Consider the following 18,908-nt stretch of genomic DNA (forward strand, 5'->3'; position numbering starts at 1 on the left):
GTCCTTGAAAAAAAAGTAAAGTAAAAACCCATAAAATATTACAATAAAATTTTGATTGCCATCACAGCATGTTTTTAAATCATGGGAGCTTTTCAGCTGTTCAGATTCTTTTTAACTGGTAGGTTGCCAAACAATGAAAATAGGAAGCATACAATTTTCTGCTGTCAGAGATGTCCCAATGATCATGACCTCTTGTGAACCTTACATTTGTACATAGTAATCATTAGTCAGGGATTTATTTTCTGTAGGTGAGAAGGGACTAAACAGACCTAACTGATTTTATTTGTTTAAGAAATAGGAGTTTCCCATCAGCAGAGGGCTGTTTGCACTCCTCTTTGTAGGAGGGACTACAGACCTATATAATCTCAAGGCACAGCTACTGTGAGCTTAGAGTGATTTACACTGTGCAGAAGGTAAGCTTTTTGCGGTTTGGACATGCATAGGGAATTAGTTACTTGAAACTAAGTGAACAGGTTTTATGGATTAAATACTTGTATGTACTTTCTTTACTAACATGGTTATGTGCGTCAAATGTTGAATTATTAATCAACGGCTTTCTAGGTGTACAAATTTAAGAAAAAGCAATGTAGATCTCAGAAATGTGGGGTGCTTCCTCTCACTCCCTTATTCCTACTGTAGAGAAGATGACATGTTATTTACAAAGGCAGTAATATAGTGGGTTTTTAGTAATTTTATTTTTGCTGCTCTTAATGCTTCAGCTTTATTGTTGACGTGGTGTTAATAACTGTGAAGCTAGTAGAAACCAGGCACTGTCTACATGTTTGCTGCTGATGTCAGTGCATTGGTTCTTAATAGGGTGGTTGTCAGTCTGGCTAGAAAATATTGTTGCTTTAAATTCTGGCAGAGTTGGAACTGGACCAAGCAGGTATTGCACTTTGGCTCTGCCTGTGATAAAGGCAAATCTAATGTTACCAGAGATTAATTAAGTTCCACATCTTCAGGTGCTTCCCTAAAGATAAGAGAGAAGTGTCGTAAATGAGATTGAACGTTTACAAAGGGAAAAAAAGATCTTTCCTGTCACTTTATTATGGAGAAGCTGCTGAAGAAAGCACAGCAATTGCTGAGCTTATATTGTACATCTGATTAAATAGTAAACTGTATCCTGAGATAATGCCAAAGTAAACAGAACAGTGTGTCTCCCACAACCTTCTTTTTGGTCAGAGCAGAACACTTTGGGATGCAAATGGGTTTTGATTTGCTTGTTCTCCAACATGGGCCAATTGGTCTCAGTACAGAGTTCTGTTTAACTAACCTGCACATATAAAAGACATTTTAAGGCAAAATGACACAATGTACTCTCTCAATATAGTTTAACTGTTACCTTCTCTATGAATCTGATGAGAGTCTTGGACCATAAATCATTGGTTTCAAGCAAGACAACTTTGAACAATACTTGAGAACCAGTTAGAGACTCAAAATCAGTATTCTGAATCTTAATTTTGCAAACCTTGCTTCTTTATTCCAGAGAGCAGGCACGTGGGAATATGTCTGGGAAGCCCAAGCTGCACTACTTCAATGGACGAGGCCGAATGGAATCAATACGGTGGCTACTAGCAGCAGCTGGGGTTGAGGTTTGCCTCTGTTTTTTATACTAAAAGCATGTGACAAATACATATTTTTACTGTTCCTTATAAAAAAGGTGACAGACTAGCAGCTGCAAGCTCTGCATTTAGTGCATTGCTGACCAAGCCAACAATGACCACTAGCTTACCCTAAGCAGCGGGGCAAGTTCCTGTTTCACTTCCCAGTATCATGTGCCAAGCCTACTGGTAGCACTACAAACTCCTCCCCCCCCCCCCCCCCCCCCCCCCCCCCGTAGCTAGTGAAAGACAAAAAATTAAACTACAGCAGCAGAAACTGGCTTCATATTTTCTGATCACAGGGGTTGAGCACTTTCAATTCTGAAGACCTTCAGTTAAATTCCAATGTCCAAAACAGCAAAAAATTATGCCTACTACAGTGTAGCTTACTCCTGAAGGTACTGTATGCTACTGGCCAGCCCTGACAACAGAAGTGGCGTGGTCATTGTTTGCTCAGCGGACAGGGTTTTGTGCCTTTCAGTCACCTCAGATTACCTATGCTAAAACATGAATCACATGTGAGAGGGAGGAGGAGAGGATTCAACAGAGGCAAAATACATTTTTAAAGATGTCACTTCCAAATCTGATTTATTTTTTTAAAAATAAAGTTCTCCAAAATACAGCTTTTTGTGCTCTCATTGTCTCATGCAAAGCTAAAACATGTGGTGACAACGCAACTTTTCTTCTGTATTTCCTGCAGTTTGAAGAATGTTTTCTGGAAACAAAGGATGATCTGATAAAGTTACAGAAGGGTAAGTTTCCTTCGCTTTTTAATAATTAGTTGATAATAGTAATGATAATGATAATCATAATTAGAAGAAGAATTGTTTGTCTTAGAATACCTAAGAAGTCTTACGTCTCTTAAAAAGAAAATCTAGACTGGATTGTTCATGAGGTATCACAGATGCACTCATCAGCGTGTTAGATGGTATCATCCACCCAGTTGCTTCAGTCTTCATTGAATCACGGAAGGGTTGATGTCAAAAGGGACCTCTTGAGATCATCTGCTCCACCCCCCTTCTTCAAGCAAGGCCACCTAGAGCCAGTTGCCCAGGACAGTGTCCAGCTGGGTTTTGAATATCTCCAAGGTTGGAGATTCCACAGCCTCTCTGGGCAATCCATGCCAGTGTTCAGTAATTCTCTCAGTAAAAAGCCTTTCCTTAAGTTCACATGATTTACTGTCCTTTGTTTCAGTCTGTGCCCATTGCCTCCTGCCCTATGACAATACAGGTTTTTGTCATCAGATCATCTTGAAATTCAGTAGCATTTTAGCCTACAAAGTTGTTGCTTTATAATCCATATGAAATCAGAGTTTCAGATTTCTGATGCCTTCCTGTTTCCCAAGGTAACTATTCACCTTTCTATGTTTAGCTTCCATCTTTGTGAACATGATATTCACATTTGCTACAAACCTAATTACGCATGTACTCTTCTAGTTCACTTGGCTTTTCAAAGAACTCTGAGCTAGGGTTGGCATTTGCAGTCCTGCTCTCCTTTAGGAACAATAACTTGATCCCCCTGCCACCTTTCAAAAAGCATTTTGAGATGCGAGCGTAAACGAAAATGTGCCTTTAATAGCAGACAAGTTTCTCTGCGTGATTGCCTTACAGTGGATACAAAGGCAGACGTAGCTGATCAGTTATCTGAGTTGAGAAATATGATTCCATAAAGCAAATACTCTGACTTGTTTCTCCGATCAGTTCCTGGAGGTATTTTGACTTCTTCCTTGCTGGAATAAAACTCCTGCAGATCAGTAAGGGATTTACACGGCTACAGTCTCAGACCAAGTGGTATTTGGCTCTTGCAGGAAACTCATGAAACCCACCCATTATCTCCTGCTTCATGCCTGTAAAGATGTATGCCTTTGTATAAAGTCAATATAGTAGTCACAAAGTTATTATATGCATGTATGTTCACATTATAAGTTGGCAAGCCCTTAAATAGTCTAGATTTCTGTAATACTTGCCAAAGCATGACAGAAACGGGCTGGGTCAGATCCTTCAGTCCTTCTCATCTGTACTAACCTCCATGAGAATCATCGGAGTTAGGGCCATGCAGCACAGGACTTGTCTTTTTCAGTGTATGACTGCTGAAAGTCCTGCATTTGGGTGCTTCCTCAGATCTGAAGAAAATTCAAGAAGCTAAGTGCTATAATATTATCAACAAGTCATTAAGAAATGGTTCTTGTTTTCATGGTACTTTGCCGTGAGAATGAGGAAGACTGCCACCTAAAGGGTTGTCAAGCATTGGAGCAGGCTGCCCAGGGAATTGGTTGAGTCACCACCCCTGGAAGCATGTAGACATAGTGCTCAGGGACATGGTTTAGTGGTGGACTTGGCTGTGTTTGCAGTTGGACTCGATGATCTTCATGGTCTTTTCCAACCTAAATGATTCAATGATTCTAAATAAAAAATAATATGTGTGGCTACTTTGCCAAACACCCACCAATGGTTCTCATTCAGAGACTGAATGTCTCTTTGTCTTGTCCCCTTTTCCCTAGACGGATCCCTGCTGTTCCAGCAAGTGCCAATGGTGGAGATCGATGGAATGAAGATGGCACAGAGCAGAGCCATTGGCAACTACATAGCAGCGAAGTACAACCTCTATGGGAAGGACCTGAAGGAGAGAGCCCTGTACTGTAACAGTACCATCTTTGTTTGTTAGACTGCAGTTCACACTACCTCTCTGTGTAACACAAGAATGCTCCAGCTCACAGATTCAGCGTGATACAGCAGCTTTTCATGCAGCACGTGTGGACCATGGCTGTGGGTTATATCTATAACAGGAATAACCAACTAGATTAGATAGGCATCATGGCGCAAGGGAGTTCATGAAGATCAAAGGTCAATACAGTTATCAGAAGAAAGTAGTCAGGAGCACAGAGGGCAGACTGTCTTACTGATGCTGCTTTTCATTTTCTCCTGCAGTTGTCAGCAGCAGGCATTTTCACCACATCAAAGATGGAAAGAAAATATTTCTCTCATTTAACCAAGAATTAGAATTAATAACTGGTTATTAAAGGACAGGGCTCTTAGGGCACATGTTTTGACCTGAAATATTTTTAAATTCTTCAAGTTAATTAGTACTAGTAAATACGTCAAGATATTTGTTAGGAATTGTATAGATCCACTGTTTAATTTACCACACCTGACCAGATTTTTAACACAAGTTTGGATGGTACACATGCCAATTTTGTACTCAGGTTCAGAAAAACTTAATACAAAGAAGTATCATCCCTCCTTAGTGAAAAATGGAAGGGGCACAGTCTTTTAGTTTTTGGCTAGGCACTTGGCACTTGTCTTTCACCCTGCTCCCCCCTGAAGCTGCTGCACTCTGGGGGGCACAGCTCCAAGCTATGCATGCTGGATAGAAGAGGCAGAGAGTTCCCAACATCTCAGTGGGGTTGTGCAGGTAGCTAACATGCTATTCAGACCTACTGTGTTTGACTTTTCCAGCTGTATCTGTTCTTTTCAGAATTGATATGTATGTGGAAGCAATAATAGATCTGAACGAGTTGCTCATGACCCATCCTTTCCAACCGGCAGATAAAAAGGAGCAACATTTTGCTACTATTGTGGACAAGGCCACAAACAGATACTTCCCGGTCTATGAGAAGGTATGTGGCAAAGATGCAGTAACTTAATTAATATTGTTTTCCTGAAACTCCATCCTGGCTCTACACAAAAACATTTTATTGAGCAAAATGGAGAAGAAAAGTTACGACTTCGATACAAATGTTATGGTTTTGGTGTTGCTAGGATGAGGATGGGGACAGGACATTACAGAGGGGACAGAAGACACTACAAATCTGGGAGAGATGCAGTGCTGCAAAAACCCAGGACACACCGAGCTCCCCAAATGTCCATGTTCTAGCCTGTATGTTGTTTCAGACAAAAGACACTATAGCATCAGCTTTTATATAAAGTTTCCTCACAAATGCACAACCCCCTCTACCATCCATGCTATGTAAAAGCATTTCAGCTCCTTCTGGAACAAGAGAGGATGGATTAGCTGGGTGTCAGGACTGGAGAGCTCTCAATGCACATTCCCAAAGTTGAAGAGGAAAGCCGGTGAGAAGTAAAGGAGAAAGAGTCCAAGATACTCTTAATATGCCCTGGGCTGAAGAGCCTTAAGCCTCTTGTAAATTTTGTATAGGCATTTGCAGTGGTGGCTGTATCCCGTAAAGTTCAGCCTTCAACACAACAGCACTGACTACATGAGCTAGAGAAATGAAGGCAAGAGGAGTACAACTGAGCTGCCAGAAAGAAATGCAGAAGAGAAAGGACTGATGAATTATGCCTAGGATGACAGTGTGGTCAGATAATTTGTTTGTACTACAGATACTCTTACTGCATTTCCTTCTTTCAAGGACAACTCCATGCAGTGTATGACCTTGCTTTGAAGATATCATGTTAAGTCACGCAGAGAAAAAAAAAATCACATCTGCTTCTGGTTCTGTTTTTAGGTTTTGAAAGACCATGGACAAGACTTTCTTGTTGGCAACCGGTTTAGCAGGGCAGATGTGCAATTACTTGAAACCATTTTAATGGCAGAAGAGTGCAAGCCTGATATACTTGCCAAATTTCCTCTCTTGCAGGTAATAGAATGGACAGTTTTAATGGACAATGAATCAAAGCAGGACCCCTGATTTACACTGGCTGAGAAATACAGGAGAGTGGGAGGGTGAGGAAAGAAGTGAAAAACAAAATCAAACTCAAATGTCCTAAATAGTTTTAGCTGGCCTTGAATACTAATGGTTATTGCTGCCTTCTGTCACTATAGCCACAAAAGCATAATAGGATGGAGTATAAAGATTCTTCTGCAGGATTAACCCATAACATTACTTAAAGAGCATAGATAACATCTAAATGCCTGACAGTTACCATGGTTCTTAACAGCACAGTGCTATTTTGTTTTTGTTTTGTAGAGTTTTAAAGCAAGAATAAGCAATATCCCCACAATAAAGAAATTCCTCCAGCCTGGCAGCCAGAGGAAACCACCACTACAAGAAAAAGACGTACCAAAACTGATGAAAATTTTCCACTGAGCAGCAACCTAAACCCACAGAAACTCTATTTCATTGTCTTGGTGTTTGCTGATAGTGACAAAGTGAAATTAATGAAAATAGTAAAAAGGTTTTTGATCTCTCTCTCCTTAGCTACAGGACTGGTTTTAGCCTATTGCAAACATCTCCAAGGTGAGCATACCAGCAAATGAAATAGTTCACTGAATTAGGGGGTACACTGGACAACACAGTATGTCTTAAATTACTTAAGAGAACATCTAAAATAAAGTCTTACTATTGACACTCAAAACCAGTTTGTTCAATGGCTTCTTGCTGCTACATACCTAAGGGCTCTCTGGTTCTGTCTTTCCAGCATTCCCAAGAGTTGCTGGAAAATGAAGAGAGCTTAGCCCAAACAGCAGTCAATATATCTGTTCTGGGAAACGCCAGGAAAAGCCTGCAGGTTGTGGTTTGATGGGGGTGGTGGGTTTGGATTCAGCTTTCCTCCAAAATTAACTTGGGAGTATGCTGGGATCAGAGATCCTACCGCACCTCTGTTTTGTTGTTAAAACTCCGGTACCATGGCTTCGCCAGTATTTCCTTTAACAAAAGGTCTACTGTAGCAGTAAGAGCACTTTACAGGCTCAGCTGAGAAATGAATGTTTGTCACCAACTGTAAAGTTGAAAATTAATTGTTTGAGGAAGGAGTCATCACATTGGAGCCATGCACTAGTGGACCTTGAAACGTTGGACCTCATGTTGACTTACATTATATCAAACTTAAGTTAAATATAAGTTGTACCTAAGTTGAACAGTATAATCACTCAGGTCAAGCTCTACTACTGATAGCCTAGCAAGGCAGTTGAACACGTAAATGTGTATGTTAATTAAACACCAAATCAACCAAGTATGTAAATGCAACAGCCAGTGCCCTAAAACCAACCAATGCTCTAGTGCTGGAAGTTTTAAGCTGGGCAGAGTCAGGGCACTAAAACTCTTGCTAACACAGATAGTTCCGTTGTAAGAGCTGTCGTGCAGCTGGAACCAGTTTTTAGCATCAAGAAAGGAAAAAACCACAATGTTTTTCCGCAGCAGAGTGTACATTTGGAGCTGTTTCAAGAGCCGCGTCCCTCCCACCCCACTGAGGCACTCCCGCAGCCCCTGCAGCTGACGAGCGCTGTCAGAAACCTGGGCTGCAAACCCTGGCCGCGGCTGCCGACCCCCCGCCACGGGAGCCCCCCGGGCGGCTGCCGACCCCCGCCTTCAGCCACGCAGGGCCAGAGCCCCCGCACACCGGCGGCCCGGCACCTCGCCCGGGGGCCGCGGGCCCCGCCTCTCGCCCCCTCCCGCCGCCGCCGGGCCTGAGGCGGGGCGGGGGCAGCCCGTCAGCCCGCCCCGGCCGCTGAGGGGAGGAGCGGCCCCGTCGCGGCGGGCCGGGAGGCGGGGGCAGTCGGCGCGGAGCTGGCCGGGCCGGGGCACCTGTTGGCGGTGCGGCGGGTACTGGCGGCGGCGGCCCGGGGGGCTGCGGCGGCGGTCGGCGGCCCAGCAGGCGTGCGGGGTGGGGTAGGGCGAGGGGCGGCCCGGCGCGGGGTGTGAGTTTGGCCGCGGGGCGCAGGGGCTGTCAGCGGCTCCCGGGCAGAGCTCCGGCCCGCCGGCCGCGGGGCTCTGTGCCACCCCTTGCGGCCCTCTCTGCCGCCCGGCGCCGGTCGCTCGGCGCGCTACCCGCCGCGGCTAGGTGCGGGGAGGGCAGGGCAGCCGGCCCCGGGAAGGAGCCCCCTGCGGGGCTAGGGGCGGCCAGCCGCGGCCGCTGCCGGGAGGGCGGTGGGCCAGGTGCGTGACAGCCGGTGTTGGCTCCAGGGATAGCCCGAGCGCCCGGCCGCTGCCGGGGGTGTTCGGCCGGCGTTACCCAGCCCGCTGCCTTGCGGGGGACCCGTCCGCGCCGGGTGGGAGCGCAGGGAGGGAGCGTGTGTCTGGCTCTGCGTGCGGTCAGCAGGGAACCCGAGGAGGAATTGCTGTTCGGAGTTAAAGTTTTAAAATCTCTTGGGGTAATTTGCCTTTCACCTTGTTCAAACGCTCCTCCTGGCTCGGGTGGTGGAAGAACGGTTTATGCATCAGGACTTGGCCGGGGTCCCAGCGGCAGCCACGCCACGGGCTGGCCAGCAGTAACGGCCTTAAGGTGGCCTGGGGCCGGGCCGGGCCGTGCGGCGCAGGCCTGTGTGTAAGGGCGTTCTGCTCGGGCCGCCCTGTTGGGCTGTGTTGGAGGAACAGCGCGGTGCAGGGAACTGCTTTGGGGTCCGCATTCAGCTGAGAAGAAGGATTAAGATCTTGCATCAGGATACGAGCTTGCTGTTAAATTCACTTGCTTGTTTCTCACTGTGAGGACAGTGCTGAGGTCTGAGGAAGGTCTGATGCCCTAGAACATCAAGGAAGTTTGTGATTTATTTTCAGGTCTGTTACTGCTATTCAAGAAAGATAATTTACCAATTTTGCTACTCTTTAATGGCTCACTGCTTTACCAAGGGCTATTCATCGCAGAGCAGCAGCAGAGTTACCCAAGTACTTTGCAACCCTATATAAGCATTCAGCTGAAACCCCCAAGTCAGTCCTTAAGCGCAGTTCCAGGAAAATGTGAGCTTTTTCTTACTTGCGCAAAAATCCTCAACCCTTGGCCAGTCCCTGTAAGGAACTGTGATGAACAAGTACAGGTTGTGTTGGTACCTGGATTTTTTTCCACGGACGCTTGCTCTGCTCCTCAGCTTTCCCAGCTGTTTGGAGTGGGGCACTGAGCTGATGCTAGCAAGCAGGGCTCTGGCTGGGCTGGTTTTTATCAGCTCTGCCTCTCATTTGGGGAGAGGTCAGGGAGGTTTGTTCTTTCTGCTCAACGCTACCCTGTCCTTGTAGTGTGTTTCCCAGCTTTGATCCTACGTGCTAGAGGTGTGCTTGTCCATTCTGTGAGCACGGCCCAAGCACAGTTCTTTGGTGGAACTATCGTCTACTTGCTGAGTGCCAGGGAATTAAGTATTTTTGAAGTACGGAAGGTTGAGAGCGCTTTCACTTGGTATAAAGCAGCTCACGCTTATGGGAACTAGGTCGTGGAGCACAGGTCATGGCCTTCTGTGTGTAGGGCCTGGTAAGGTAGATAAGGCATTTCTCTAAATGCCTTCTTTATGCGCCCTTTTGCTATTCAGGTATTAGGAATCTAGCTCAGCATCCAGCAGCTCTGGACTAGATGCCAACTCTAAACTGTCAAGATATAATAAAGTCTTTATTATCAAGCATATATTTATGTATAATGAGAACTTTGTTGCAAAAGACTGAGGTGTCTGGGGATATAGGCATTGTCAGGCCTAGGTGGAATCTGAGCAGCGGTTTTGAAGACCTGTATATTAGACTGGGGCTCCAGGTTTCTTCTGTGAGTCCAGCCCGTAGTACAGCAGTGGCTGCCTATTGAAAATACCACCCAACACAAAGGACTTCAGTGGAGAAGGCCGGGGATATAGTCTCCTCTCTCACTGTTGTACTTTCTGTTTGTGCCTCTTCATTGATGCCGTTGGGATTATGGCCAAAGTTTCCGCTTTGTGACTCAATTACATACCGTGAAGTCTGTGCAAGAATAAATAAGCCTGCCTGTAAACAGATAAAACCTTAGCTTAATGGTGAGGCACTCTTGTTAGTCTGTGACTCTGTCATCTTATTAAATCTGCTTCGTTCTTCTGGGATCCATTAGTGATGAGGACAGTGTTAGCTTTGTTTTCAGCACCAAGCAAGCTCACATCAGCTGCTGAGTTCATACATGCTGAGTTCAAGTGCATGTGACTACACTTGTTAGTGAAATTTGAAAGGATTAAGTGTTTCATCCCAGTGCCATGATTCGATGGGCTGACTTCAGTCCCCTGCTGCTGGGGACATTGACCAGGCAGTATCTGCCCAACAGAGGTCATGGGCTCGTTTGTTTGGGTTTGATTTTAAAGTTGAATTTTCAGGGCAAATAGGATATAAAGCCCTGTTACAGTTTAACTGTTGGTTGTAAAATTGGAGTGGGTTTTAAGTCGGTCCACATTCTCTACAATGGATGTATTGTGATTTGGTTAATGGTCAAAACAGAACTAGCTAAATATGGAAGTCAGCAGGCCTGGTGAAATACATGCTGGAATATATATTGCTGTTATAAGCTTGTGTTTGTAAAGTTACAGTACCATGGGGCTCTGAAATGTCATAATGAGACAGGTGAAAATAGTGCTGCTGTCTCTGGGTTGATGTTCTTATGAAGCAATTCATTCGACATAAATGTTTTCAAGTCTGGTATGACACGGATGCTGTCACAAAACCCAATGCCAACTAAAGAGGTTGCATCACTACAGGGTTAAAAATGTATTTATTCAGGAATACCATACAGTGCTGCTTTGGATGTAAAACTCTTGTGAGCTCTTAAAGCTATGTTAATATTTTAAAAGATATGTATAGGATTTAGTAGATGCTTTTTACATTCTGTCATGATTCGTTTTTGAATTGCTGCATATGCTGGTAGTGTGTACTTCTTGGTTATTTCCACTGATCCACAGGAAACTTGGTTGCATCAAACCCAAGTATCTAGGCTTTGACTGCACTTCTGCTTTCACATTCATCTAACTGTAGTAATTTGGATGGGAACATTTTAAATGCTAAGTTAAATGATGCTTCCTATAAGATCATAATCTTGAATTTATCAGGAAACAAGAACTCTGAAATCATGGCAGGGAAACCCAAGCTGCACTACACCAATGGAAGGGGGAAGATGGAGTCAATCCGATGGCTGTTAGCAGCAGCCGGGGTTGAGGTTTGTACTTTTTTATAAAGTGATCAGATTAATCTGTGATTAAAATAGGTAATCTTTGGAAAGGTTTCCCAGTTGCGTCTATGCTTAGAGATACGCATAACATTGCATATTATGATGCAGAATGCTTAGCTTCAGTGATACACTCTCCTGTGTTGTGTTTAATGTGTGCCTTGGGCAATGGCTGCACAGTAGAAGGATTTTAACACGCAAAGAGAATTGAACATTTTTTAAACATACTTTAAGCTGAGATCAAAAATTGTTGCTACAGACCAAACCTGTGTATCTCTGACTTTTTCTGAACACTCATTACTTCCCTGTGCCTCATGATTGTTCTTTACTGCAAGACCATGGTACCACATGAAACACTTTAGAATGTTATCTCCAAACAAGGTGCTTTTCATTCTTTGGGTCAGGATCTCAGTGGTACAAATCAACAGAGCTGCCCTGAAGGCAGTAGGGGAGCTATCTAGATTCACAGGTGAAAACCATCCTGTCTTTAATCTTAATTTCTACATTCATTTTTTGTTTGATTATAGTGCTTTGAAACTATTTTCTCAAACTATTTAGACTTCATTGGAAATAAAAGGCTTTTTTAATAGTGCTTACTTGTGAATGTTGCTGACAGAGAAGCTGCAGAGCACGAGTGCTGAGGAAGCAAAGATCTTGCTGTCATTTGAATGTCCTTCTCATTAAAAAATAAAAATGCCAGAGGGGGAAAGAGGGAGATAAATGCTGTCTGACAGAGGCATAAGATATTTTAAATTTCTCAATTATTTCATGTGGCATCAGCTGCTTTTAAGTGAATGATTTGGTGTCTGTTAATCGTTCATGCAGGCAAATAGACTGGTCTTTATAATGAGGGAAACTTACTATGGGGCTGGGGACGCTGTAGTCCTGGGTTATTTGCTGTAGCAAAGAGATGAATAGGAGTAGGGGGTCAACACAATCATGAGAAGTATGGGGGATAGTGTGGAGACGTAGAGTCCAACTTCCATACTTCTTTCCACTTCTCAATTGCCTTTGGAGTGAAACAGTGTTGTTTTCTATTGTTGCCTTTCAGTTTGAGGAAGAATTCATAGAAACAAAGGAGGACCTAGAAAAATTACGCAATGGTGAGTTTGTAAACTGTACCCTAAACATAAATTCACACCAGTATAACAGAAGGACAACAGGTGATATTTTTGTAAGACCTCCAATACAATGTGACCTGTAAAGAAAAGATTTGAAACTCCCGCTTGCTTGTGGATGCTTTCATTGGAAATGTCTTGGTGTGTTACCAGGTCTCTTTCTCATATTCAGTGTGCTATTGCAGCAGTCTGAGTAGTTTGCTCCTCTTTCTTCCTAAGATGGATCCCTGCTATTCCAGCAAGTGCCCATGGTGGAGATCGATGGGATGAAGATGGTGCAGACTAGAGCCATCCTCAGCTACATAGCAGCGAAGTACAACCTCTATGGAAAAGACCTGAAGGAGAGAGCCTGGTACGGTAACAGTGCATACTATCCTTACTAATACTCTTCCATGATTTTTAATATTTATGAGAAGAATATTACTGTGAAATAGCTGCCTGTAAGGGTGCATATACATCTGCCAGTGCTTTGACTCCTCAGATCCAGGGATTAGGTGAATGGTCCTTGTGATTGATGAATGACTGTTAATTGTCAACATAGTGAGAATGTTGTAGCAGAGACCATAAGTGCATTAAGTTCCTGGGCAACTGCAGGACCTTAAAACAATAATAAAGGCTAAGTATGCCCTTTTTCCCCTCTCTCTTTAAATGGGAAAGCAGTAGGGAAAAACTACAGCTACCTGCAAAAAATATGAAGTGTCTTTAAGTGTTCTAATTTCCTTTTTTCAAAATGAAAAGAATCTTTCACAGCTGATTTAAAAAAAGACATCCAGTGGCTTAATGCTACTGAAAGATAAACCACTATTTTCCTAATATCACTTTACTGTGTAAGCTGTGGATACTTTCTGTGCTCATAATTAAAGGGCTAATGCAAAAGCAAAATCCTTATTTACTCTTTTCTTTAAAAAGTCACCCAAAAGTTCAGTTAAGTCCTTAACTTAACTGACTGCCACTTACTGTAAAGGGTTTATTCTGTGATAATGGAGGGAAAACTGCAGAGATTGTGGGGATTATTATGGACTGGCATGTCTGAACTGACAGTTGGTAGCTGTGGGATCCTTTCATGATTAGACCTCAAAAATATTTTTTTTCCCTCTAGCATGGTTTGCATATGGGATCTTTCCTCCCATGGCATAGATGAATAGATTATCAATGGAAAACAGTGTGAACTCTGCTTCAGATACATTAGTTGCAGACTGTTTTTTATACCTTGCCTTGTTGCAGACACTGTAAGCCTGTTTATAAAGATAGGTACTTTGAAAAAAATCAAAGTGGAAGAACAAGTTGGAAACAAACTAGTGTCTTATGTTACATTCACTTGTAAGCATTTTACTCAGTGATCACTTCAGCATTGTATTTCAGGAAAATAACCAAAATGGAATGTTCAAACGGTAAATGTAAAATAGAAGTATTTGTTTCAGGATTGATATGTATGTGGAGGGAACAACAGACCTGATGGGAATGATCATGTATCTCCCTTTTCAACCAGCTGACACAAAAGAAAAGAATCTTGCCTTAATCACTGAACGAGCTTCAAGCAGGTACTTCCCTGTTTATGAAAAGGTAAGTGGTAAATCACCAGTAGTCCACAAAGACAGTAAAGTGGGGCAACTCTGGAACTTTATGATGGAGCCAGTATGCAGCAGTGTGAAGAGGGCCACAAAGTAGTTTCTGGGTGGTTTCAGTTCTGAGTATCTTTGATTCTTTTTAAGACTCCTCAAAGAGCAGATCCTACTTTTTAAACCTAGCTTAGTGACTGATAGCTTCTAGCATTTTGCATAAATGCACCATTTAAATGCGTGTGCCAGCCTTCAGAACTTGTTGCCTGAGAATGTAATATACTCTTGTCCTGGTTTTGGCTGGGATTATTTTCGTCTTAGTAGCTGGTGCAGTGCTGTGTTTGGGGGTTGGTGTGAGAACAGTGTTGACAGCACATGGATGGTTTTGGTTGTTGCTTGGGAATGTTTATACTAAGTCAAGGACTTTTCAGTTTCTCAGGCCCTGCCAGAGAGAGGGCTGGAGGGGCGTGGGGAATGGGGGGAGGGCACAGCCAGGACAGCTGATCCAAACTAGCCAGAGGGGTATGCCATGCCAGAGAAAGTCATGCTGAGTATATAAACTGGGGGGAGTTGGCTGGGACCTTCCGATCACTGCTTGGGGACTGGCTGGGCATTGGTTGGTGAGTGATGAACAACTGTATTGTGCATCCCTTGGGTTTTTTTCCCTCTTCCCATTGGATTTAATTCCTCTCCCTTTTTCTCTCCTTTTCATTACAATTGCTGCTGATGTTGTTTATTATTTTTATTTTATTTCAGTTACTAAATTATTCTTACCTCAACTCTTTGAGTTTTACTTTTTTCCTGATTCTCCTCCCCATCCTGCTGGCAGGGGCAGGGAGTGAGTGAGCAAGCGGCTGCGTGGTACTTACTTGCTGGCTGGGGTTAAACCACGACAACTCTTGCGGTTCAAAGTTAAATATAATTGCGCTTTATAATTAAGGACCTGATTCTGCGGACTTTCTAAACCCCATTGCTTACATATTTTATACTTAGACTATTACTGTCTTTTTCTGAATTGCTATTTGGACATCCTTAGGTGTGCACAAAGAGGCTCTGCAAACAGGATGTATTTAGCTTAAAAGCATAAACCATTTATTTACTGGCTAGCATGCCTCAAAGAGTTAGCCTACAACGAGCTACGAGGTAAGGCATTGCCACCCCTGTAGAGCACATGAAGAGTCTTTCTTAGCTAGGCAGGAGTTGGTCTTTTCTTTTCAGGCAGTTCTTTTCTTCTCCCTGGAACATAGGCTGGATGTTACTGAGTTGCCATTTTCTACCAGCTTGCTGTTTGTTCTGTTGTTTTGTTTTGGTTTTCCCTTTACGATATTTTTTTTTTTTTTGGTGTTAACATTTTCCTGTTCAAATTGAGCCAGCTGTGATCCTTATCTCACTAGTGTACTTCTGTTTGTAACTTTATCTTTTGTACTTTGTATGCTTGTACTATACAGACTTCCTCACAGTGCTTTTTCAGAGCGTGGCAGTTGTCTCAGAAGTCTCTGCCAAGGGTACAGAGCCGTGTTGTTTGAGAGCTGAGCCAGGTTTCTAGCTTGAATCCTTAGTTCACAGGCAGCTGAAGCCCATTCAGAAAGTACAGGTCTTGATGCAATTTCATGTGCCTCTATTAGTCTTAAACTGCAGAAGCGAAACCCACAGAGGCTGCCCTGTGAAAAAAAATTTGCACATGAACAACATAAGCCAGCACTCCTGTAATATGAGTTCATACGGATCCACTGCCATAGCAATGGAAGGCTGTGCTGAGAGACATTGATTGCACACATTAATCTTCCAGAGATTTGAAGATTATATTATATGAATATAACATAAATATTTATAAATAACCAAAAAAGCAAATTTATGTACATACATACTCTCTGAACCTGTGCCTAGGTGGCAGAAATTACTGTTACGTTTCAGTGTGTATACTCACTGCAGGGAAGTCTTCAAGATAACCCTTGTTTACTTACAGTGAAGACACAACTAAACTTTTCCGTGATTTTTAGCCTAATTGATTTTGTTAGAATGATGAACAATTTTCCTCCTGTACCAGCTGTTTAAGTTGACCATTGATTCGGTTTAGCAGGGTTTGTAGTCCATGTGTTACGCCAGCCTGACAGAAAATAGCACTAGCTGTGAGTGTTCACTTTAAACAGTCAGCAGCCAGGCAGAGCGGCAAAAGGGACTGTAGGGCACTGCAGGCTGTCTGGTTCTGATGCTCAGTTTGGGAGTTCCCATATGGCTTTGACAGACGAGCTGGGCTGGATGTTGTTAGAGCAGTGTAAGAAATAACTACATGTAGTTATCATCTTTGTCTGTGTCAGAGTTTACTGCCTCTGTTACAGTGAAATTGGCAGGTGGACTGGAGAAGGAATCAGCTTCCAAAGTCATAGACTGTTGTCATACTTCTAGCGCACATTTGGTCGTTGTGTCTGTGCCTAAGCTACTCTAATGCTGCACTAAAACATTTCCTTCTCTTGCTCCTGCTCTAAGTGTCACAGTCTTCAAGAAAAAGGTAGGCTGGAGCGCTGGTAACTGCTCTGAAGCTGTGTTGCAACATTCAGCACAACTTGTTTGTTACAGCTCTTAGTAGCCTTGGAAGACTGTGATTCTTGCATCAGCAGTTTGCCATGAAAGAATCCTTCCATACAGGATGAAGGATGGAAAGGCTGTGTTCCTTCATTCCTGACCTATTTCAACTATAATCAGCAATCTCAAATTTGGCTGAAACATCTGGGAATTCACTTGACTTTTTTTACAAAAATCAAAGCATGCTACAGGTAAACTGTCCTTGCTACCTCTTCCAATTACTATATCCTCTCTATCCTGTTTCTTTTGTATGATTTAAGTATTTCTTATGATAGTGGACTTGCTACAGTTACCTGGTGCAGTAGGTTAGAGTGAGTGATAGGTCTGTGCACACTGAAACATGAGTTCTGGTTTGATTTTTTGTTGTGAGAGTATCTACCATTTCCTGACTTTATAGGTTCTTGCATGGATTTGCTGTGCTGTGTGTTTTTGTAGAAATCTGTCTGTAATTAAATATCTAGGTCAAATTGTTACATCCTATATGACTTCTGTTATTTGTTTGTATTTTGTAGGCCTTAAAAGACCATGGGCATGATTATCTTGTTGGCAACAAATTAAGCTGGGCAGACATACATCTGCTGGAAGCCATTTTAATGGCAGAAGAATGCAAGCCTGATATACTGTCTGCGTTCCCTCTGCTGCAGGTTGGTAATCATCTGATCTCAACATGGCATATAACATACAAATTTCACTGCCCAGTTTTAAAAGCTAGCTGATGGTTAAATCTTTTGAACCATTGTACTGTTACTGACAGTTCTCTGGTCCACTTCTGTGGGCTACAACCACCTGAAAACAGGTGCACTGCCTTGCTCCCAGAGCTGCTGGGGGCTCACCTTTCTCCAGCTCTGCTTTTCCCAGCTGTTCTCAGCTGGCAGGAATTCACTTACAGGACCAAACTGGTAGCGTTAGTAAACTGCTGCTTCTATGTCTTCAAACACACAGTGAGCATCAGGAGGGGAAGCCTGCAGCCTGCTGTGTCTGCAGTTCTTGTTATTCTCTTTTTGCTAGCAAAATTATATTTTGAAGAAATCATACACAAAACTTGTTAAATTTCTTATGTCTTGTCTTCCATTGTGCTTTGCACTGAAGTATTGCTGCTTTTGCCGCTTTTTTTGTCCAAATGTATCTTTTTTTGCTTTTTTTTCCTTTTTTCTTCCACTTTTTCTAGATGAACCTTAACTCTTCAATATTAAACTCTCCCATCCCCATCTGGGAAACCAAGCTAAACTTCATAGCACCAGCATTGCCAATCAGAATATTCACACCTGAATTTTCCAATTCAGTAGTATGTTGGGGTTTTGTGGTTTGTTTTTTTTTTTTTTTTTTAAATGGAAAATGCTGAGGGCTGAGCTGGCTATAAGGAGCTGCTACCTTTCTCAGTTTAATAAATAGGAATGACAAGTAAATATCCAGGTCACCTGATTTTTAAGTTATAAAGGATGGAATTACAATTTCCTTACTGTCATTGGCTTTACTGCTGCCCCTTACAGGCTTTTAAAGGAAGAACAAGCAACATTCCAACAATCAAAAAATTCTTGCAGCCTGGCAGCCAGAGGAAGCCACCAGCAGATGAGAAGTTTATTGCCAATGTGAGGAAGATATTCAATATCTAATCATTTGGCTGCCGAAGATCATACAACTGTAGTTAGTATATTGCCAGAGCTGTGCCTTGTAAGTGTAAACTGCATACATGTATTCTGTAGCTTGCATGATAATTGTTGAAACATAATACACTTTTAAATTAGCGTAAAAGGCTGATTTGGACCTGTTGAGTCCAGAAAGTGATATTTCATGGAGCAGTTACATGAAATAAAATATGCTGATACTTTGTGTTTAATTACAGTACATGCCTGGTAGGGTAAAATGTTTCAGCTATAGCTTGCAGAGTACTGTAGAAAGCCCCCACCACTTCATAGAGTGCAGGAGAGAAGAGCCACTCCATAAAAATGGGGAAGTTATTTAAATTCAGGCCTAGATCTTTTTGTTTTCTCTCTAGGTGGTCTCCTCAATCAAAGTTCACTGCCCCCCTGCTGTATTTCACTGCTGTCTCTGTACTTTCAGAGCAGCAGTTTAATAAATAAATAAACCCTAAAACTCACAAGCCTGGTGAGTTTATGGCAAAAGTAAGAAACTTTTTTAATCACCACATGAATCTTTTGGAAGTGGTTTTGTTCACTGAAAGATCAAAGTACTTGTGTTTAATTAGCCTGATGGTGT

General features: G+C 42.8%; 2 protein-coding genes across 5 annotated transcripts; both read left to right on the plus strand.

Moving 5' to 3' along the window:
* The first annotated feature begins 265 nt into the window (after positions 1 to 265).
* LOC130151136 (glutathione S-transferase-like) lies at positions 266 to 6,916 on the plus strand. Of its 3 annotated transcripts, XM_056342910.1 has the most exons (7): positions 271 to 413; positions 1,487 to 1,592; positions 2,302 to 2,353; positions 4,102 to 4,234; positions 5,076 to 5,217; positions 6,067 to 6,198; positions 6,529 to 6,916. In XM_056342910.1, the coding sequence occupies exons 2-7, from the start codon at positions 1,506 to 1,508 to the stop codon at positions 6,646 to 6,648; spliced, it is 666 nt and encodes a 221-aa protein (XP_056198885.1). In that variant the 5' UTR covers positions 271 to 413; positions 1,487 to 1,505; the 3' UTR covers positions 6,649 to 6,916. The 3 variants fall into 3 exon arrangements, with proteins under 3 accessions (XP_056198886.1, XP_056198885.1, XP_056198887.1); XM_056342911.1 differs by lacking the exon at positions 6,067 to 6,198 and having other exon boundaries at positions 266 to 413; XM_056342912.1 differs by lacking the exons at positions 271 to 413; positions 1,487 to 1,592 and adding an exon at positions 1,976 to 1,999.
* A 1,037-nt stretch (positions 6,917 to 7,953) lies between these two features.
* Positions 7,954 to 18,533, plus strand: LOC130151135 (glutathione S-transferase). 2 transcript variants are annotated; one of them, XM_056342908.1, is made up of 7 exons: positions 7,954 to 8,094; positions 11,316 to 11,422; positions 12,483 to 12,534; positions 12,769 to 12,901; positions 13,971 to 14,112; positions 17,204 to 17,335; positions 18,182 to 18,533. In XM_056342908.1, the coding sequence occupies exons 2-7, from the start codon at positions 11,336 to 11,338 to the stop codon at positions 18,302 to 18,304; spliced, it is 669 nt and encodes a 222-aa protein (XP_056198883.1). In that variant the 5' UTR covers positions 7,954 to 8,094; positions 11,316 to 11,335; the 3' UTR covers positions 18,305 to 18,533. The 2 variants fall into 2 exon arrangements, with proteins under 2 accessions (XP_056198883.1, XP_056198882.1); XM_056342907.1 differs by having other exon boundaries at positions 7,970 to 8,103.
* Positions 18,534 to 18,908: the final 375 nt, after the last annotated feature.

The sequence above is a fragment of the Falco biarmicus genome, chromosome 6 (assembly GCF_023638135.1).
Source record: "Falco biarmicus isolate bFalBia1 chromosome 6, bFalBia1.pri, whole genome shotgun sequence".
Lineage (NCBI taxonomy): Eukaryota > Metazoa > Chordata > Aves > Falconiformes > Falconidae > Falco > Falco biarmicus.